Raw genomic sequence first — 24,594 nt, 5'->3', positions numbered from 1 at the left:
CTACCAAGGCTTGATGACGATTATTCTGCTACAGATCACGATACTGAAATCTCCCGAAATGTTTAGCCATTTTTTTTTCCATCATCATTGGAAAAATAACAAAGATTCCGAACCAAATATTCTTCTAATTTATTTTGAATTAAGTTTACTTTGTTATTCTGTTTTTGTTAACTCTTTAAGTATTTAGTATTTTTTTTATTTTTATTATTATTAATTTATGAAAAATATTTTGCTCATTAAAATACTTGCTTGCGTATGAAATATTTCTTTCAAGCTCTTAAAAATGTTTTAAAATTAAGAACAAAAATATTTATAATTATTTTTCGTAAAGTTCTGGGCTTAATGATTTGGTGGTCTTCTTCTCGTGGTCTCGTGTTCTTCCTCTCCATGTAACGCAAATGCGGGTTAGTTCCATCAAAAAGTCCTCCACGAAGGCGAAATTCCTCCCAATACTTGATCCCGGAGTTCTTTAGTCTTCTGGGTCGGAGTCACAATTACAAGGCTACGGAGTTGAACATTAGAAGTCGTAAACCCGAACAAAAATTGGGTAGGCTGTTCAACGACGGTTATAATATAGGACAGACTAGGGCCGGGATAGCCTGATTGGTATGGCGCTGAGTCCATGTCGAAGTGATTGTGAATTCGATCCCCGCCGGCCGGACACTGACGCACGTTAAATCTGTCGGGTCACAAAGTCCCCCATGCTCCCATAGCAAATTAATAATATACATAAAAAAAATTTAAAAAATATTGATCAGACTGAGAGCTTAATGTAACGAAATAGAAAAAGAAAATCAAACCCTTTAAAGAAGCAATGATTGGCGACATAATCTGAATTTGGCTTAGGGTCGTTAATCCTTAAGCCAATTACGACTAGTACATATTGTTTGGGACTCTGTGAACTAAGATTGACCGCATTTGCTAGAAGGAAAAAGAAAAAAAAAGAGAATCGACATGCTGCTTTGCATTTGAGAGTGTAGTAATCCTCATCGCGTGCTTGACATGCGAATCGAGGGTTGTTGTGAGGGTTGAGCCGTAAACCACCGGATGAATCCAGGATTAGTTCGAGACGGTAGCACACAATCAAAAGGTAGATATAGGCAACTCTGGAGTGTGCTTCCGTTGTTTGCTGCCTTGAGGGGATGGAAATAATTGGGCGATGTCTTCCTTCCTTCCTCTTGTCACTAAGATATTAATGTCATTAATGACAGATAGTCTTCGTTTCTGCTGGATATAGGGCTAAATTGGGAACTTTTGCGGTGAAAAGTGAAATTATTAGGAACGTCCCGAATGTATTCGAGTGAGGAAAGAGTTTTGTCAAATGTTTAAGAGTTCACATTTCGTCAAAAATCACCTAATTTCACTTACTAGCTATTGAAATTAGCTATTAATTAGCTATTGAAATTACTGATAACTTTCAGAATACACCTCAGAGAGGAAAGAGTTTTGTCAAATGTTTAAGAGTTCACATTTCGTCAAAAATCACTTTAGTTTCATACGAAAACTAACGTCAAAAATAACGAAATTCAGCACGATCATTGATGAAAATTTTTATGACTTTTTTTTAAATAGTTATGAGAAAATGTAATTAAAAATTTTTTTATTGCAATACTTGGGACAATTTACAGTATCAAGGTGAAGCCACGCACTAGAATAATGAATTATAAAGCTATGTAGTACCATGTTTTTGTAACTTTCTAAGGACAAAATCGAAGTTAAAATATCTTCTTTATGATAGATTTAAAATTGGCATAATACGTAGTAAACTTCAATGACATCGATCCATATTATTTTTTGAAGAAAAAAAAAAAAAGAAATACTATCAGAGTTCTAATCCACAAACCTTATGCTATTATACGCCAGTTAAACTTGAAACGAATCGTAAGATTGCGTGACGTTCGTAAATTGATAAAAAAAAATTAAAACTAAAAAGGTTTGAATGAATTCGTTTCAAAAGAACTCGGTATTTATTTTTAGATGAATCAGATTGTCAGAATTTATCATTTGAAATGTCAACGGCATGTGTGAATCTTTTGTGAGAAGTAGACATGTGTTATAAAGAGGTGTTTTGTCCCATGTCTACACCTGGATCATGCTAAATATGGTTGAATGTCAAGGTTGAACAAGCATTGGAACGGTATACTTTTACCAGAAATGATCTAAATACCATATGGTGTCTTTGTGATTTCTTAGATGTTCTTTTTACAGTACATGGCCAAATTATTATTCTCACTATAACAGGGTGCGTAGCGTTTTTAAAAAGTGCTTAAGATTGCTTATTTTAGATTTTCGTTTTTTAAAAGTTCTTCTTTCATTGGGTGGTTGTAAAAAGTGCTTAATTTTCCCTTTTCGATAAGGAGATTTTTTTTCTTTTTCTTTACCATGTCTATTTTCGCCACGTATTAAGCAAATAGAACAGCGTTGAATAGAATAGCTAATTCCCACTGTTCTATTCAACGTTTTCACAATTCATTCAGCAACAATCTATTTCAGCGTACCGTCGGTCCATAGCATATGAAAGCGCCAATCATTTTACAGGTTTGAAGAAATACTTGCGAGTCCGCATGTGCGTATAAGTGAGCTGGATTCGGTGAGATTATTGCACTCTCATGCGCAACTTTGCTGCATTTTGTGAGATATTCTCAATTTCAAGCTTCATTCAATTTCAAGCTTTCCACCCTCTGAAATCGAACTGAAAAATCTCTTGATCATTTTATAATGGCTAATATAATCAAGAAAAGAGTTATTTGTCAAAAACTAGTTATTTTATTATAATCATGTAGAGCTGGGGTGTCAAACTCAAAAGCTAACTTGGGCCAAATGAACAATGCTTAACTTTAGGTGGGCCGCAAGAAAAAAAAAAATAAATCAATGTTCATAGAAACAAATATTTTTATTTTGACTAGCACATTGTAATAAACATATATAAAGTTAAATTATTGTTTGATATTTGACATCTCTTCTCTGCTACTATTTTTCCTACTTCGGGAGAAATTTTTTTGGCCGAGACTACTTTCAAAATTGACCCAACATGAGCGTTATTAATACGGTTTCGGACAGGAGATTTATTTCCTTTCATAATAGAAAATAATTTCTTGCACTGATAAGTACTTCCAAACATGGAAATAATTTCATAGGCTAATTTTCGAGTATTTTCAAACCTTGCCGGTAAATATTTGTAAAATTCAGGCACAGCCACTTCAATGAATTTTGCCTTCAAATTTGAGTCGCACTGAATCTCAATCACTTCCATTTGCATACTACTGGGTACTGAGTCTATATTTATTGAGAAAATCGACGAAAACAAACAAAATTTGTTTTCTGAGGAATTAAAATATTTAAACCTTGTTTCAAATTCCGTTCTAAGATTTGAAATTTTTTCTGCGTATTTTTGATATGATGCAGTATCCCTGGAATGGCAGGTGCCGCAAGCCAATTGGAATTTTACATTTTCGCGCGTACAATTTAAAATGATCCGTATAGTTTATAAATAAAGTATATTATAATTTCATATGCTAGTTTCCTTTCTAATTCACATTTCTAATTTATTTTTACTTTGCGTCGGATATATTTACTGGGCCACAAACATGTTCATCTCGGGCCGCATGCGGCCAGCGGGCCGCGAGTTTGACACCCCTGATGTAGAGTCTTTAAAAATTATTTTGTGCTTTTGTTAATAAATAAAGTGCTTAAAAATATTGTTGAGTGCTTAAAAAGTACTTAAAAGGTGCTTATTTTTTTACTGAAAGTTTTGGCTACGCACCCTGTATAAGATTCTATGTGAAATCTTAATTATCAGGTGGTACTATACAGTTTCATTGTTCTTACGCGACTGAAACCGGTTTGCACTTGTTTACGTTCGTGTATCAAATGGTTAAATTAGACGATATATAATATAAATTCGATGATTGGATAAATTAGACGATATATTATATAAATATAGAATAATTATTATATTAGCATATTATAATAATTAGACCAAATTATTAGACTCATGGTAGTGTTTTAATAATGACATGTTTTGCACTAATTTATATGCAATACTTTTATATTTAAACATACGTGTAATGGGTGCAAGAGATTCTTTACATACTTCTTATTTGTTTTTATTCTTAAAGTATTGCATTGCATTGTTAACCAATTGATACACGAACATAAACAAGTACAAACCGGTTTCAGCCGCGTCAAAAGAATATTGCCGTATAGTATCATCTGATAATTAAGATTTTACATAGTATCTTATAGTGCGTCTAATAATTTGGACCTGAATTAATGATTAAACACTTATTGTCTCCTATGAGTTACTTGGATTTGAAAATTAAAATATTAAAAGCTATTTTTTGACAAAATATTTTANTATTAGACTCATGGTAGTGTTTTAATAATGACATGTTTTGCACGAGTTTATATGCAATACTTTTATATTTAAACATACGTGTAATGGGTGCAAGAGATTCTTTATATACTTATTATTTGTTTTTATTTTTAAAGTATTGCATTACATTGTTAAGCAATTGATACACGAACATAAACAAGTATAAACCGGTTTCAGTCGCATCAAAACAATATTGCTGTATAGTATCACCTGATAATTAAGATTTTACATAGAATCTTAGAGTGCGTCTAAAAATTTGGACCTGAATTAATGATTAAACACTTGTCTCCTATGAGTTACTTGGATTTGAAAATTAAAATATTAAAAACTGTTTTTTGACAAAATATTTTAAATAAATCATTTAAACATTGTGTTCTGAAATGATTGGTTTAGAATTTTAAAAATGTGGTGTTAATTTTTTTAAGCGAACAAAATGAACCATTTAAATTTGACCATTTTTATTTTAAAAAAAATTATTTTTATTTATTAAAACTTCGGATTTAACTAATTTTAAATAACCAAAACTATTTATTTAAATATTTTGTTTTAACAAAAATTTACTTTTATATTTGAAATTTTAGAATTATTTTTTTAGAAAAATCTAAAACAATTATTTGAATGACTTTTTTTAAAATAGTTATATTATTTTAAATATAATTTAACTATTTAACTTTACATTAACTTAATTATTTTAAATATAACTTTAAATATAACTATTAATTTAAATAAAAAATTAATAGTTATATTATTTTATTATAGTTATAATATTTTAAAAAACTTGGACATAAATTTTTTGATTTTTTGATTTCTTTTCAATCATTTAATTATTTTGTTTTAAAATATTTGATTTATAATTTTGAAAACTTGTAATTAAATTTTTTAACAATCAAAATCAATTTAAATAATAATCAATTTAAATAATTTTGTTTTAAAAAGATTCATTTATAATTTATATAATCAAATCTTGGCATTAAGTTTTTTTTAAAAACTTAAAGCATTCATTTGAATAATTTGTTTTAACATGGTTAATTTGGCTAATTAATAAAAAAATCATAAACTAATCATGAAACCATTTTGAAATATTTTTATAAAGTAACCAACATTAATCATTAAAGCATTTTACTTTTAAGTTTTTTTTCCTCGTTATTTCATTGGCTAATTAAAAAAAAATCATAAACCAATCATGAAACCATTTTGAAATATTTTTATAAAATTACCAACATTAATCATTAAAGGATTTTACTTCTAAGTTTTTTTCCCTCGTTATTTCATTGGCTAATTAAAAAAAATGCATAAACCAATCATGAAGCCATTTTGTTTCAAAATGGCTTACAATCATCCTGACGTTAGCCAAGGATGATTGTGATTGATAAAGCTTATTGTTGCATCGATATTTTTCACTTGAATGTGTTACATTGTATTTACAAATAGCAACTATTTGTAACGAATGCAACCTCGTACAAAGCCATGACCGAAATGATAAATCAGCTAATAGAAACAAGAAAATAATAAAAAATGTCCTTGCTAACACTGTCTTTCATTTCCATTTTAAGCAGGTCGTCTTTTGCATCTTAACCTACGTTTTTTTAAATGGGAAACTTACCTTTAAGAGCGAGTCAATGTCCTGATATTGACCCAGTATTATGTGATTGCGTTTTAATATATTCCGACCATCTTTTTAAAACCTTTTTCTCCAAAGGTCGTTAAAAGCCATGATTCTCGTTGAACTTTTAACTTGTCAACTGTTTTACATCTGATAACAAGGCTCTTAAGGATAGTTAAGTGACTGCCTTGGATATTTATGTGTTTCTGTTTTTGTTCTATTTATAAAATCGTTTGTCGCTCATTATTTAAAAACGAAACATTAAAACAAAAGTATATTTGTTTAATATTTTTGAATTCGGAGTACTGTTCAATTAAAACTTTATTCAGTTGATTCTTGTAAAAAAAATCTATTTAAGTGCATGTCGTCTTGATTTCAATAAAAAATAAGAAATTTATAATAAAAGAACAATAAAAAAAACTGAAAATTTAGATTGATAATACTAAATACCTCATGATTTTATTAAATATCTTAGGTAGTGTAATTTTTTTTAAGAGAAAGAAATTTGTAAACGTTTGTATGATTTTTTTCTGCAATAATATAGGTCTGCAGATTTGAAAAAAAATTATTTTTATTGAATTCCTTGACCCATTAATATTCGAACTTCTTTATTTGCAATCAAATTTTTTATACTAATTAAAATTATATGAAATCATTTAGAAAACTGATCGTAAAAAATCCAGTTTGGAAGGTTTTTGTTTTAGTACTTGAAATAGTTTATGGACGAGAACAAAAATGTTTAAAAAGAGCTAAAAACTGAATTGTTCTTATAACTGTATTTAATGAAGTATTTATTAAATAGAAGTTAGGAATTAGTTTGTCAGATTTGTCTTTTTCTTATTTCTAAAGATTACGATTTAGTCTGATTGAAAAATTAAAAAAGCCACTTTGTCATTTAAACCACCCTTGAGAAACGAGTTTCTTATGATGAATTTTAAAGGAAATAAATTCCTAAAAATACTTGTCACATTCGAGTAATAATAATAGCTTTTTTCTCGAACCATTCTTAAAAATGTACCGTTATCCCTATTAATTTAAATAGTTATAATTACATACTATATGAATGATTTGGGAGGTACAAAAAATCGCGCACTAACAGTTACAACAGCTATTTTTGTACTTACAAGTTATTATTTAAGCTATTAGTGAAATCAAAAGAATTAAAAAAAATTATACAAATACAAATTTATACGACTACATATTTTGTTTAATACAATTCAATTATTATTATAGAATTATACAAATCAATGCAATACAATTACAAATTTCGAAATAGAATTTAACTGAAATTTAAAAGAATTACACTGATTATTAAATAATATATCACTAAGTTTATGCCAAAAATTAAGCTACATCAAGTTCAAAAAACTCCATCCCTAAAAAATCTATAGCGAATCAATCAATTTATTGGATATTATTTTCTTAAAAAATATTTTTGCTATTAAAATTATTATCTTCATCAATAACATTTATTCAAAATTAATAAAATGGTTTTAACACTTTTATTAATTTTATAATCATATTAGCATAATTTCGCACTTTCCTTGCATTTGCATGCTCGCGTGTAAACGACCGATTGGAATTACTTATTAGAACTCTGATTTCCATACGGATTAAACACTCATTGTTCATAGAATTGATAATTAAGCAAGGGCCAAGTTATAATTACGAACGATGAACTAGCAAAACAAGATTAATTATTAAAACGATTTCAAATTCACTTCTATGGTGTCTATCGTTGGCGTGGTGTTCTGTTCTTCGTTTTTAATTTCAGTCTGGATTTATTTCGTAGAAGTTTATCGTTCGTAATGACGATCTTCGGAGAATCCTTGAATCTTCTCCCCCTTTCCCCTGGGGCCAACGACTCTATTATTGTTACAAACTAGACGGCTGATTCTAATATGCTATGAACTTTGTAATTGCTTCCGAAGGGTCATAAGTAATACTGAGATTATAAATACGTTTCTGTTGTTTTACTAAATTTAAACCCTTGCTTACAGCTCTCTTTTTCCTTTTAGGAAAAAGGAAAAAGAGAGCTGTAAGCAAGGGTTTAAATTTATTGACAAATTTGCTTATAATTCAAGTAGATGACGGAAACGTTAACAAGGATCATAAAATATTTTATTAAGCATGTTACTAGTCTCTGTAACAAAAGAAAAAAATTTTTTGACGAAACCTTCTCCAAGGAAATGTTTAGAGCGATTATATCGACGAATTGGTGAAATATTAATCTTCACTTGTTGAATTTTGTAAAAAATTTTATGCCTAATTTTTCCTGTCGATTAACATAATTGATTAGGTGATTAGGCAATACACCGTTAAACATAAGATGTATGAGTAATAAGATGGACAACCCGTCAAAGCCAAGTGTTGAACCCGAGAAATCTGTTAATCAGGAGAACTCGTTAACCTCTGTATCATCCCGTCATATAGTGAAAACGCTTCTAAAATGAAATCATTGGAAACTTCCAGAAGAGAGGTATGTTTTTGTTCACATTTCACCAAAAATCAATTAATTTCACTAATTAGAGTTGAAATTACTAAGAACTTTCAGAATGCTCCCGAATGAAGAAAGAGTTTTAATCAAATGTTTAAGAGTTCACATTTCGTCAAAAATTACCTAATTTCAATAATTAGGATTTGAAATTATTGAGAACTTCCAGAATACACCCAAGAGAGGAAAAAGTTATGTCAAATGTTTGAGAGTTCACATTTCGTCAAAAATCTCATAATTTTAATAGAAAATTAACGTCCAAAATAATGATGTATAGTACAATAATTGCTGAAATTTTAGTAATTTTTTTTCAAATCACTCATTACATTCTTACATTATCGTATCTATCGCTGTCGAAAATGATCCTGATATCACCATTATCGATAATTTATGATATATATATATTTGATGTTTATCGTAAGATGTTGTTTTCATGATATGTTCTAAAAATACTTTTTAAAATGTCGTTATCGCGATTTCTAAATACTATCAGTTTTCCTCGATATATAATCCAACTTTAATCGAAGTATCTAACATCATGTGAAGTAAGATTTTTTTTAAAACTAATAACGTGCTATATTATTGGTTAAAAAAACGTTACATTATTGGTTTAAAAAACGTTGTATTATTGGTTAATAAAACGTTATATACTGTAAGATTAAGTATATTCTTCCTCTAGAAAGTTTATTGTTTTGCAAATTATGAAATGAGACAAAATTTCATTATGAAGAAACAGAATTATATATAAGAAACCGTTTGTTGTGTAACTTTTAAACATTATATTATCACTGTATAAATTAAGCTCATAATAAGCAGAAATTGAGAATTACCCGTTAATTTCCCCGTAAATGACAAAACCTCGCCAAATTGGCGACTATTTATAAAAGTTTGATAATTTTTTTAAATATTTAAAATATTTTTTCGTTTTATAGCCCAGTATATATGTAGTCGATAACTAAATGTTTACTTCGAATAAAAACACTCAAACTGTAGCGTTTCTATTTTCTTTGGCGAAAGAAAAGCAACACCCTTAGTCAACTCTTGAAACCACCTCATATCGCCGTTCTAGAAAAAAAATTTGAATATAAATCGCATTTGCTAGTAAAATTATACACCTGCCGCATTTTTTTTTATTGCAATTATTGTATTAGGCATTATTATTTTCGTCGCATTATCGATATTACATCTGTTCGCGTGATAAAGTTTTTTTGTTCCTCTAGCTTTGTAGATAGGTTGGGTTTGTTCAATAGAAAATTCAGTTCGGGACACTGTATTGTTGATGAATATATTAAAGGGTTAATAAACTATTTGAATGTTTGGGGTCGATGATTTAGCTGATTCGAAAAGCGTTTAAAATAAACTTTATTATTAGTTTATTCAATTGTATTCAATGTTATAATAGGATTTTATAAATGCATAAATAAATAATTATATTTGGTATTATATAAAAGGTATAAAGTACGTTTATCCTTTGTAAAAAGTATTTAAAAATATACACACTTAAATGATTTGTAAAAAGTGTATAAATTATGTAAAAGGTATATAAATGGTGTTAGGTACATAAAAAATTTGTGAAAGTTATGTAAGATGTTTAATATTCTAAGAAATGTAAATTGTATCAGGTACTTGAAAGTTAAAACCATGTAAAAAATGATATAAGGACTTAAGGTATGCTAAAATATATAAAAGGTCTGTGAAAAGTATTAGGTACTTAAAAGATAAGTATAGGGTATTATGTACATTAAAGATTTGTTAAAGGTATATAGAAGGTTAGGTATTCAGAGCTATAAGATTTTTTTAAATGGGTTAATAAAATTTCTTTACTAATATTTCTTATTATTGTAATCAATTTTATCCTTATAAGTATCAATAATGATAAATTTTGTAATAAAATTTATCATAATAATTTAATAATTATAACAAATTTTATAAAATAAATCTATCGTAATTGTAATCATTATAAGCCCTATATAAAATTTATCATATTTATCAATTTTTATCATGAAAATTTACAATATTTCCAATATTTAACGTAAGATTCAAAATATTAATGATGTTTAATAAATATTAATAATTTGTAAATTAAACGTAATTTGCAAAACATTTATGATTAAAAAAATATTATTAATAATGTGTAATAATTATTAATAATTTGCAAATTAAACATAATTAGAAAAACATTTAAAATTAAAAAAATATTTTTCATATTATTATTGTTTGTGTCAAATAACTTATTACATAATTATATAAAGTAAATAATTTGATTATAAATAAAATCTATAATAATGTATTTATAATTAATGAATATTAAATTTGATATAGGGCTTATAATTTTAATCATTATAAACCCTAATAAATAAATATTAATAATTTGTAAATTAAACATAATTTGCAAAATATTTATAATTAAAAAAAATATTTTTCATATTATTATTGTTTGTGTCATTCATATAACTTATTATATAATTATATAAGGTAAATAATTTGATTATAAATAAAATCTATTATAATGTATTTATAATTAATGAAAAATATCTGACTTGGAAAATTTTTTTTTATATATTTCTTTTAACATATTTTTTTAAGTATTGATAGTATATTACCAGGTATAGTAGGTATAATATTTTAAGTATAGTACAATAGTACTGTGATATAGCGCACATGTTACATCTACGCATCTATAATTGTAATTAATATTTGTTAAAAGGAATGTTCAGATCGACAGTTCAGAAAATACGTCACTCCGCATGTATAGTTCCGCAATCTTAACAGGTGTTTATATCAGCTGAAATGTTATTTAATCAGCTAAGATATGTTTAGATCGAAGTGCCTTAAAGCAATCACAGCTGGTTTTGTAATCTTTAAATACCAGCACTACCCCTTCTTTTTTTTATACATATATTTGTATTTATAGTCTCATTATAATAATCTTTAAAGAATTTAAAATTACACTGGTATGAATTCTGTTTAACAACACTTTAAAAATAAAGAGAAAATTTAATTATTGTTTGGAATGGTTGAAGTTCGTTGTATATCCGTGTTGTCTAATATTCATAATACTAGATACAGATCAAGGTCATTATTTGCCAGATGTTTATATTATTAAAAATCGATCGATAAGCTTTTATTGTTCAAATAAAAGAAATCAGTTATTTTTTTGTGAACAAGATTCAACAACCTTAATTTACATGCGCGCTGTATAATTTACATGGTTGTTTTTATCTTAATATGATCGGCTGAAATTTGCATCATAAATATCGGTGCTTAGAGCGATAATATCGTTCAAACTGCATTCTTATTTTCTACTTTTTTTGAAAATTGGTGCGAGCTCGAACTATAATATCTGTATTTAGGGGCAATATATTCTTCTAATTGTGATTGCAATTTCCAAAGTTTATAAAAAATTAATTTAAGCATGAACCAATACGTTTACACTTTCTACACACTTGAAAAAATTCAAGTTAGAAGCATTTTTTTTTCTACTATCAGGGAAATTGTTCCGGAATATCGGTGTTGGGACCATTATATGATATCGTCCAAATTACATTCACACATCCAAAAAAAAACTTGATCAATGCTTTAGAACACTATATCCTGCAAGTAACATGCATATTTTCTATACTCTGAAAAAAATTGTTTCAAGTTTGAAGCACTATATCGTGCAAATTACATTCACACTTTTTATACTCAGAAAAATTCGTCCAAGTATGAAGTCCAAGTAATATCGATGCTTTGGAGCTTCGTATCCTACAAATTACATTCACTTTTTCTACACTCTGGAAAAAATTGCTTTAAGTTTGAAGCTCTATATCGTGCAAATTCCATTCGCAGTTTCTACACTCTGGAAAAAATTGCTTCAAGTTTGAAGCACTATATCTTACAAATTACATTCACACTACTTTTTATACTCAGGAAAATTCGTTTAAGTATGAACTGTAGTATCGATGCTTTCTTTGGAACATCATATCCTGCAAATTACATTCATGCTTTCTACACTCTCGAAACAATTGGCTTAAGTTTGAAGCTCTATATTATGCAAATTACATTCACAATTTCTACACTCTGGAAAAAAAATTGCTTTAAGTTTGAAGCTCTATATCCTGCAAATTACATTAACATTTTCTACGCTCTGGAAAAAATTGTTTCAAGTTTGAAGCACTATATCGTTCTAATTACATTCGCACTTTTTATACTCGGGAAAATTCGTCGAAGTATGAACTGTAATATCGATGCTTTGGAACATTATGTCGTGCAAATTACATTCATGCTTTCTACACTCAGTAAAAAATTGCTTCAAGCTTGAAGCACTATATCGTGCTAATTACTTTTGACAAAGGGAAATTCGTTCAAGAAAGAATTGTAATATCAGTATCTTGAACAATTATATCATGTGGTTCAAATTACATTCCCAATTTATGAAAATTAGTTCAATTTAGAACCATTATATCGTGCAAACTACATTCACACTTTTTATATTTGGTAAAAAAACGTTCAAATTACATTCACATTTTCTAAAAATTAGATCAAGTCGAAACCATTATATCCCGCAAATTACATGTACACTTTTTGAAGTTTTAATAAAATTGCATCTAGTTTGACTCATATTATCGGTATTTACCAGTATCAGTACTTCGAACCAGAATATTGTGCAAATTTGCTGTTACCTTAATAGGCTTTTCAACTGAACGATAATTTTGTTCAAAATAAATCGTAATATCTTCATTTAATTAATAATAAATGTGACTTAATTTAATATTCATACTCGCAGACAATTTGAACTATATGTTCGCCAAATGTATAATAATATTTTTTACATTGTGCCTAAGTTACCTTTTAGAAAGTTTGATTCGATTCAGGTATCTTATTTAAAAAACTTATTTTTTCACCCATGCTTTCAAAAACGTGGCACAACATTCATTCTTTTTTAAAGGTAAAATAAGGTTATTTTAAAGGAAAAAAGGAAGAAAAAAAATACTTTCCATTTGAAATAGTAAAAGTAGAACAGACGATTTTTTTTTATTTCTATTCGCGCTGATTTTCTCCTTGATTAAGTTCTAAAAAGAAGAACAGACAAGAAATTATCGGATAGTCAACTACAAAAAAAATTGTAAACTGACACGAACGTTACGGTCACAATCAGAGCGAGAGGAGTTTGAAAATAAATAGAAATTTATCTTTATTTTGCAGGTCCTTTCCCTTATTTTGGTTACTTCCTAGATCCTTTGAGATAACTATCTCAAATTGAGAGTGACCGATAAAAAAAAGAGAATAAAATAATCGCTTGGATAATCTTTATTGATATCCTCCTTTCAAACGATTATTACTTGATTTCAATTTCGCTTTTAAAAATGTAAAATTGACGGTCTGTCTGTTAAAATATTTTTTTTTCATTTCGGTTTTCCATTTTTTTTCCTTCTGTTTTATGTCTGAAAATCTCATGAGGTTTTTTTTTTATACATATTAGTTTTTTTTTCCAATTAAATTTTCATTTTAAATAAAAATCAGCTGACTCTAAAGCTTAACTAAATTATTTTCTCTAGAATTTAAATTATAATTATTTTCTTTAGATCTTTTAGATAGTTTAAAAAATTATTAATCCATAGGTATGGCTGATAAAGTTATTATTATTTTTTTTATTTTTTTTTATTTTTAAGAGTGAAATAAACGAAGTTTTGATAGTAAATACTGTTAAAAGAGTGCGAAATATTTTAGCAGAAAGGTTTCAAGTTTTTATTTCTCTTCGATACATTGTTCACTCACATTTTAAACGAAAAATCAATTTATCCCCTGCAAAATTTATGTTCTGTAGAAATTTAAAGCTGACAAAAAACAGCCGCTCTTTCTTTTGAATAATACTTATCGCCTTTTTGCATCGCTGTATAATTAAATTTAATGGTGGCAGTTACAAAAAGCTTCTAAACACTCTTATCTCCTATTATATTCTTAACAAAAAAAAGTTAAGCTATTTATTCCGAAAATCCTATTTTAGAAAATTACTTTCAGTTTTGTGAAGTTTTCGAAAAAAAAAGCTCGAAAATTTCCGGGTACAACGCTCTTATTTCTGATTTCCTTATTTTACTAAATAAACTTATTCATTCAAAAGAAGTTTAATGGTTGTTTAGCTTTTAGTTCAACAACGGCGAATATACTAGAAGCTGTAACTTGCATTGCGAACTGGGTTAATAGTGGAAAGGGGTTAAGAAAAGTGGTACAAGTGGAAAGAATCCCTGGAGCTTTTCGCATGAGTTCTATCTACTAAATGGAATTATTTTAAAACTTAGTTAGAACGAAACAATCAACTCCTTTCTTTTAGAATTTTTTTTAAAAATTGTGTTTAATATTAAGTGATACTCCACGGAGATAAAAAAAAAATTCAAGTATAATTACCGTACGGCATAGCAATAACATTTCTGGTATTTTTAAAAAAAAAGAAGAAAAAAAAAACATAATTCTAGTTAATAAAATTAAAATATTTAAACCATTAATTTGGTAATTTTTCCGTTCATATGTTAACTGTTTACCTGAAATTCTGGTTTTTAAAATGAATAGTTCCTATTACCACACATTTAATGTAATTTTGTAATGATTGTTATTATTATTACATCACTTAATTTATTGCAATTTTTTAATTTAGTAAAATATACAAAACTGATAAGTAAATTTAACCGAATAAATAATTTTTAGTCCATGCTTGAATTAAACATGATAAAATATGAATTTTATCACATTTAGCAAATTTTACCACATATTATGAAACCATATATTTTATTGTAAATGCTTCTAAAATCGTTACCAAAAACACTTAGATAAAAATTATAGAGCTAGAAATATGGTAAATTTTACCATGCTGGTCTCGGTAGTTTTGACCATAATTTTTTTTCAGTGTGATTTTTGTTATTATGGAATCAGTCTCTCTTTTGGAATATGCGCATTTCTAAACTGTTAGACGTGTTGGATCAAGTTATTTAGTTTTTTTTAATTAACCAACACATACTATTTATTTAATTTGTCAATTTTAGTTTTTTTTTAATTAATCAGTACTATATACCTTTCATTGCGTAATGACTAATTAAAAACACACTATTTTTATTTAACTCTGATTCAATCATTGCGACATTTTCAGTGACAGTTTTGAGTGAATGTCCGAGATCTATTGGTCTAATAAATGTCTGATGTCGGTGAAGTGGACCATAACAATGGGGTCAAATACATATTAATAAGGGTCCGGCGATAGTTTTTTTTTCCTAGGAAGTATTCGAATGATGATTAAGCCACAAAACGATAGCCTCTTTGACCGAAAACATAGAGCTGTCTTTTGTAATGATGCAAATTAGATATCTTCTGTAAAATTATATGTATAGGATCATTAACCTGTTAGGATCGGGACGAAAGTTTCGTCGCTATTTGTACTTCAAATAACTAGCTATTGTTTAGATTTTTCTTTTTATTCATTCAACTTGTTGAATACCTGTTCTTCGTACGGTGTGGAAAAAAGTACGCAATCAATACAACACTACGAAATCCTTCACAAAACTGAAAGACCGACACAATTAATAAAACTAAAACAGTTCAATTCTTTAAATTTATTATTACACTGTAGAAAAATTTCAGAAACTAATTTTGATTCGTCAAAAAATCTCAGAGAGCTAATGTCTTGATCAATCGAGAAATATTTCTTAAGTTCGAAACTGAGTCTCATTCAGTTTTTCCGAAATATTCAGAAACATTTTTGAAAATTAAATGCACCTTAGTTACCTCATATATTTAGAAAAGTTTCAGGATTTTTTTACAGTGTATATTTTGTCCTTCCCGGTGGCCTTACTTTATTAGATTAATCAAAACGCGTTCTTCATCCAATCAGAATAAAGATTAACTGTATCAAGACTTTTATTGGTATGTTGTTGTTGCTAGAGTCCAACACATAATACTAGTCAAAAATTACCATAATCACGCTATTTTCTCTGGTATTAATCCTTTTAAAGGAACAGTAAGAAATCTCTCTTCACAGTATCTATGTTAAGAGAACGCCACACCATGAGAGAAATTCTCTTTCACCTACATAAATAATTTAAAGTACAGAAAGGGGGAGTTCAGGCAAACGTAGAAGTGATTCATGAAGTTTCAAACATTGAAAAGAAAAATTTTGAAAATAAAATTTGAAAAGATTACACAATGGAGAAGTTCTCTTCCAATAATTCTTTTGATATTTTAAAATTTATTTTCAGCAATTGAAAATTCATGACTTACTCTACGTTTGTCTAAATTCACTTTTTCTTTACTTTAAATTTTAAATTAGTTATACAGGGGAAAGAGAATTTGCTACGAAAATTTTCTCCCGCGGTGATGCGTCCTCTTAGAGCTTCCTATCGATGCAGTTTTTTTTTTTTTTTCATTTAATAAACTTTTTATGTATTTGTACTGTATAATAGCAGTTTCACAGTGTTTTAAACGCTATATTTTGAAGGGGACTTATTCGAAAAAGATTTGAAATAACGTTTTAGTTAATTCGACGATATCAGTAAGACATCAATAAACAAATACAGAAAAAAAACACCATGTTTAAAGATTTTGCAAGATAAATTAATGATAAGCAGACAATAACATTATTCCAAAATTTGAATTTTTTCCAAAATTCCCTCAGTATTTTGTTTCAATTCACTCTTAAATTACATCAATATTGCTAACTATCGATATTATTATTAGCAGGTGTTAGTAATCTTATTTCAAATATTCATTGTTTTATTGCAATATTATATATATATTAAAATGTTTAAATTTTTTTTTTGTAGGATGGTCACCTTCGGCCGTTGCCAGCAGTTCGGGAGCATCCAGCTATTGTTCGGGTGGAGGGGGATCCACACGTGCCACACCTTCCCCCCCTATGATGGATGGCCAAACAGATGAGGGAATAGATTCCGATGCTTCCTCATCCTTTGCTGCAGATGATGCGTTTCCAGCCCCCAAAAGAAAGGTATCAAATTAAATATAATAATACTTCACATTTTGTTCTTCAATTTAAGAATACTATTAAGAATCTTATATTCCAAAATATTCTGCAATTTGTTATCTTTGCAGGGTTTTGTTAAATTGTTTTTGTTAAATTATTTTTGGAGCGGTGGCTGTGGGGATAGAGAGCTCGCTTCACAAACAATTGACCCAGGTTCGGATCTCAGAGGTGACTGATTTGTACGAATTCTGTTCCCGGCTTACACTGTCACTGTTTTCTCAAACATTATGAGTTGGTGACCCATATCGATTGGTCCTTTTCCTTTAATAGCCACTTAATGATTTTTTTTTTTTTTTTTTGTCTGGAGTAAATTATATTTCTTTTAAAAAATATAATCGAAATAATCAACGGCTATAAAAAGTTTAGAAAGAAAAAAATAACAAAGAAAGAAGAAAAAAACGATGGGAAATCGTGACCGGTTGTTTATTTAATATAAGTCGCCACTTTTTTTTGCGTTGATTAGCATCGTGGCAAGTGGTTATTTTTAGGTCTTTCTCTTTTTTGATTTCATTCTTTGGTAATTAATTGCATTCAAATTTTCCATTTAATTTCCCGTGAGAAAAATTCATGTTCGATTTTTAATTTAGAGCTTTATTTAACAATTCAAAACGCTATTAGCAAGAATTAAAAATGCATTTCGATTCTTTAAATTTATTCCTAGTATTTTTTTTTAAAGAAAAGTCAGTTTAGTAAAGGACAAATTGCTTTTTATGCCAAAAAACATGACGAAATTTCATTTGAACCTTTCCACTGATAAACATTCTCTTAGTGCAAACGATAACTTTTATTTCATAATAGAATTTTCTGCTCTCCCAACGAAACTATCGTGCTCAAAACAAATTATTCTTCGACAATTAAAACACCGTTTTTTTTTTAGTTTTTGTTTGGAAAAAAAAAATCTTTCCCCAAACGATTCTTTAAACCGTGCGCTTTCCTTAATCATTTCAGGGTACACATAATGTGAAGCGAAGCATGTTCGGAAAGTCTTGCCTAATTTCTTCTAGGAAGTGTTAATTTTAACTGCAATTAATCTTCGGCTTATAAGCGTTTTCCTTTATAGCTTACACCTGATAATGAACAGAATTACTTTTCTCTTGAATGTTCTGTAAGACGTTCTCTGTTCCGCAAAGTTAAGTTCAAATAACAGCTATAGGTATATATTGTTAATTCAGGTTATAAACTGCCTATTAACAGTTAAATTAGCTTAAAAAAATTTTTTTTTGCTATCTTTATTTTAATAATTCTTAAAATAAAATTTATTTCCGAATTTTTTTTTCATTTAGGAAGGAGTGTTTGTTGTTTTGCTAGAAAGTGTTAATGTTAACAGCAATTAATCTTCGAATTATGAGCGTTTTATTTTGTACAAACGTGATTTTTATTTTCGTGATTTTTATTTTCATTATCTTACCTGATAATGAACAGAACTACTTTTTTCTTCAATGTTCTGTATGGTATTCTGTGTTCCAGATAGTTAGGCTTAAATAACAGCTTTGTGGAAATATTGTTAATTCAGGTTATAAATTGACTGTTAACAGTTTAAATTGGCCTAAAAGAAATTTTTGCTAGTTTTATTCTATTTTTACAATTCTAAAAAAATACAAAACAATTTAATATGCTCATATCAAATAATATATGTTCTCATTGTTTTCATTAAAAAATTAAAGATGTCAAATAGTATTGTTGTGTTAATAAATAATTTAAAAAAAAAAATAAAAGAATTTTAGCGGGCAAAATGTATTGAACATTAATAGTTTTTCTTGTTAATATTGCTTCCAACAAACAAAAATAGCCGTATTAAAATTTTGCATGATAGCGATATTGGAGTGAAACAAAATATAATGAAGATTAATAGCTATATTGTAATTAATAATGAAATAAATGTCATTTGGTCTTAAGCTCTTTAAATGTAATTGCTTTTAGTAAATCGTCTGCCTTTTCTTAAAAAATATAATGTCGTATAAGTGCATTAAACATTAATAGTTTGTATTTTGCTCATTAAAAGAAAAGAATAATATTAGGAAGCAACCCACAGATGGACTACCATGCAGACTTTTTCTTTTTAAATGTAATGAATTTTAATGAATCTTCTTCGCAAGCCGTGTTGAAAATCTTCCTGAAGGCTAAAAATCTCATATTTTCTCTCCTTCGCATCTTATCGCATTTGAATTTCCCTCCTACTCTGTCTTATCTTTTTCTTTCTCTCTTTTTTCGTTTTAATAACTAAAGTCGAGGTCATTTTCCTTAGTTACTTCACTTCATATGTATGTAAGAAAAGAAGAAAAGAAAAAATCGTTTTTTTTTTCAATTGCTTCGAAGGTCGGATAGAGATTCACTTGCGTAACTGCCGAGTTGAGTGGAGATGTTTTGATCTGACAGTGTTTCGGTTTTGCAATAAAAGAAGACCGGAGTTTTCTACGCATTTCACCTTGCAGAGTATTTTGCATAGATTTGCTATCCACCTGTGAAGATTTATTTCCAAGGCCCTGGATTTTACTATCCTTCACTTGACAATCGCTTGTGTGTGCGTTAAAGTGTCACGGAAAAAAATTGCCGATAAAAATCGTTTGCTTTTCGCAATGTATGATTTAAGAGCAATTACGGAGTAAAAATAATGAAATCGTTTGCCTAAAAAAATCGTCTGTATTTCCACATTGGGTCTATAAACTTATTTGCATATAATGTATACGCTAGACAGAACATGAAAAAATTCTATATTTGTAAATATGCAGCGCATCAAATATGGCAGGCGTGATTCTTACACTTATTTATAGGACTACGACAGAAAAAATCTTATATTGGAGTACTTGGAAAAAATTGCTGCTTCTGAAATAAGCTTCCTTCGAAAAAGTTTTTAAAAAGAATCTTTTTTTAATTCATCATTTTGTTTAGGAAAATATTTGTATCTTACGTTTCAAATATTTTATAAACTTAAAAAGTAAATATTTATTAAATTTTGATAAATATTGTATATATATATATATATTTTTTAAAGTTTTACCCCTCTTACGATTTATTACGATTATTTATAGAATCAGTTAGAAACGATATGAGTTTTGTGAATAATATCGTTTAATGTCGTAGGGTGGAAGGGAGAAAACTTATCATATACATCAAATAAAAAGAATAATTTCATATAGTCGATATAAGTTTAATTGATTTGAATCTTAGAATCGACAATTTTTATCAAATCAACTCATAAAAGTTTCAAACAAAAATATTTGAACCCATTTATTCATGGAAACTGATTCAAAATAACATATAACAATTGAGTGATTAAATTTTTATGAGTTGAAATTCAAATTGGAATTTGATTTTCAATTCAAATTTAAAATCAAACTGTTAATCAACATATTGAAATTTTCATTTGAATCGATACAAAAATGACGATTTAATTTAACAAGTTTCTTTACTGATTTAAAAGAATAATTAAGAACCCAATTTCTAGAATGTTTATCAAAGAAAACATGAAACACGTGACTATAAACAAACAAGTGAACTATTCGATGTTTATGAATATTGAGTACGCCTCAAAAATAATAGTGGTTTTGTAACCAACCGAATATAAAAAAGAATGGGTATTTATCTAGGGTAAATAATTTACTTGTTATTTATACTACCGCGGTGGCAAAAATAGTAGAGGGAGAATACCTTCTACGTGCATCGCACTTCACTTTGGGTCCACAGAGTTGTAAGCATGTAGTTGCGAAAAAAAAGCTACTCTAATTCCCGGATGTAAACAGCTATTCTCTTAATTTTTCATGTTATTTTACGGCTTGACACTTAAACCGTTGATATTTTCTTACGAGAACAAAAACCAATGCTGACACTTAATCTTGGGACAGTGCCAGGAATTGTGGGCGAAGTACTCTTTACTTTTCCCCAACTGATAAACAAGATGGAAGGAAAAAAATCGTTTTATTTTTTTTAATTTCTCTGGTGTGTTTTCGTATCCATCCCTTGATGTAGAGCCTCTTTTATATTTCGTTCCGGTTATTCCATGAAGGGAGCAGGCTGTTTTTTATCAATTGAGAAAAGAAGGGGTTCTGGAACTTGCAGTTGGTTGTTGACGGAAAAGATAAACGTAGTTAAAATCTTTATCGTACTAAAATGAGATTTATTATTTTTTCAGATTTTTATGGATTTTTTTTCTTCTTCTTGTTTTTAATATAAATTGATTTCCACATCAGTATGAACTGTTTTGTTGTTAAATAAAATTAGTGAAGCGTTTAGGCCGGGATAATTTTATTTTATATTATAACCGTCGTCGAACAGTCGACCCAATTTTATGGGTTTACGACTACTAATGTTCAACTCCGTAGCCTTGTAATTTTGAATCCAATCCAGAAGACAAGGGAACTCCTGGATAGAGTATTGGGAGAAATTTGCCTTCGTGGAAGACTTTTTGATTGAGATAACTCGCATTTGCGTTGCATGGAGAGGAAGACCACGAGAACCTCCCACGGTTAGCCTGACGGCAAGGGGACTCTAACCCATGATCCGTCTACCACTGAGGATATTTCACGTCAGCACTGTGGTCGGTGCAAGCCGGATGCGGAATTCGTATCGACTGGGATTCGAACCCGGTTCGCCTCATTGGAAGGCGAAAGCTCTATCCCCTGAGCCATCACGGTCAATTAGGCCGGGATTGGCAAAGAGCTGGACTCGCGTTTGTGAAGACGGGAGTTTGAATCCAGCCGACCGAAGACTACCAGTGTAGAAGATTTTGACTGATGCTCGTTAAATGCGTCGGGTTACAAAGTCTTCCATGTTCCCTTTTTAAAAAAAATATCAATACCACTGGGGTACTGATCCAGGAGCTCCCTTGTCTTCTGGATTGCGATTAAAATTGCAAGGATATAAACAACATTTATTTGTTTACATCTAAAATCGTATCACGTTTTTATCAAAATTAGCGAACATTTTCCTTTTATTGCAGAACTTTCGACTACTTTTCATTTGCATCGCTATTTGGCGTACCCATATAAAATCTAGGGCAATCTCTTGACATGATCTTGAAACTGAATTCGGCCTTCACCTTTTCATTCCCTGTTCTTTTTAATATTGGGAAATGCTGAGAAAGGTGTGGTACCTCACCCATTTATCAAGTTTAAAAAAAATAATAGAAGAAACAAAACTACTTGAACTTTTTAAATTTTATGTTCGGATTAAACAAATAAAATTCCATTTCATTTACGAGCATCGAATTTTGTAATCCCATTAAATGATTTTGAATGCAAAATTTGTAGTTTTTTCTTAAGCTGTTTAAATTAAACTATATAAACATAATCTATTGGGCGTTATTTGCGATACAATAATCATACCGTTAAAATAATAGGATAAAGTTATTAAGATAATAAATTTTAATGCACATATATATTATGTTGATTAATATTTTAACACGTTGTAGGAATACTTTATCATAGTTGATGCATTCTTATTTTGTTTTAAATTAATGTGGGTCGTAGGTTAATTTTATTTAATTTCGTAGCGGCTGACCTATTTTTGGGCTTACGGATTTTCGATGTTCAACTCTGTAGTCTTCTAATTTTGACCTTGACACAGAAAACAAGGGAACTTCTGAATCAAGCATTGAGACATAATAGCCTGCGTGCAGGACTTTTTCATAGTATCAACCCACATTTGCGTTACATGGAGAGGGAAACCACGAAAATCTCTCACAATTATCCAGACGACAAGGGCATGATCCGTCCGCCACTGAGGATATTTTAGTTAAGCGCTATCGATGCCAGCCGGGAACAGAATTCGTATCGCATCTCTAGGATTCGAAATGTGGTCACATAATTGGGAATACCAGTGCTGTATCCCCTGAACCACAAATCTGGCTCTTAGCAAACCATTTTGTCAGGTTAATCGGAATAGTCTCCAATATTTTTCTAATATGCCTAATAGATTTTAGACTTATATCAATTAGCCCAGACACTTTTAGGCTAATTAAACATATTATTTATTGTTCTTCTTCTTGGGCACTACAGCCTATGACAGCCCAAGGTCTTCTCAATAAGTTTTTGCCTTCTTGATCTGTATTGTTCAATTAGTCTGATTTATTTTTGGCTGTTTAAAATGAATTCAGATACTTTTAAGTAAATTAGTAAATGTTCAAAGTGCCGGCATAGAACCGTGGTGGCCCAGGGGATAAAGCGTTTACCTTACAATGAGGTGAACTGGGTTCGAAAATATTATGGAACAGAATCATGTGGACAAAATATCTCAATAGAATTTCATGAGAATAAAATATCATAGAACAGGATCTCATGTGGACATAATGTCCTGGAACAGAATTTCTTGAGAATAAAATATTATGGAACAGAATCATGTGGACAAAATATCTCAAGCAGGTCAAATATCAAAATATCTCAAAGAACAGGATCTGATTTGTGAACATACTGTCCTGGAACAGAATTTCATGAGGATAAAATATTATGCAACAGAATCATGTGAACAAAATATCATAGAACAGAATCTCAAGAAGACATATTGTCCTGGAGCAGAATTTCATGAGTATAAAATATTATGCAACAGAATCATGTGGACAAAATATCATAGAAGAGGATCTCATGTGGACGTACTGTCCTGGAACAGAATTTCTTGAGGATAAAATATTATGGAACAGAATTTCACGAGGATAAAATAAAATGGAACAGAATCATGTGGACAAAATATCATACAACAGGATCTCATGTGGACATAATGTCCTGGAACAGAATCTCATGTGAACAAAATATAGAACAGTTTCTCATGTAGACAAAATATCATGGAATAGAACATAGTGTGATCAAAATATCATTTAACAAACTCTCATGTGTAGGTTATCGCGTATCATGGGAACAGAAGCTTATTTGGACAAAATAGTATGCGACGGAATTTCATGTAGACAAAATTTCCTGTGTATAAAATATCTTGGGACAGAATCTGATGCTATAAAATTTCGAGGAACAGAATCTGCTGTTGACAAATACTTGTTGTTGATTTAAAATTGTATTAAATGCTGCACTTCTTACCCACAAGATTCCAGACCAGCGTGTATTATTTAGCCACGGATAATCAGAAAAATTTTTGTAGTAGAAATAGTATTAGGATGAATGGGCATGTCCTTG

General features: G+C 29.1%; 1 protein-coding gene across 2 annotated transcripts in view; it reads left to right on the top strand.

Moving 5' to 3' along the window:
- LOC107436922 (Glucose transporter 4 enhancer factor) overlaps positions 1–24,594 on the top strand; it is a 118,218-nt gene that overhangs the window by 61,985 nt on the left and 31,639 nt on the right. For both annotated transcript variants that reach the window (XM_071182765.1, XM_071182766.1), the window contains exon 3: positions 17,262–17,443. In XM_071182765.1, coding sequence (XP_071038866.1) covers positions 17,262–17,443 — 182 coding nt within the window. The remainder of the gene's footprint in view (positions 1–17,261; positions 17,444–24,594) is intronic.

This window comes from Parasteatoda tepidariorum, chromosome 6, assembly GCF_043381705.1.
Source record: "Parasteatoda tepidariorum isolate YZ-2023 chromosome 6, CAS_Ptep_4.0, whole genome shotgun sequence".
Lineage (NCBI taxonomy): Eukaryota > Metazoa > Arthropoda > Arachnida > Araneae > Theridiidae > Parasteatoda > Parasteatoda tepidariorum.
This window is presented reverse-complemented; position numbering and strand designations above follow the sequence as displayed.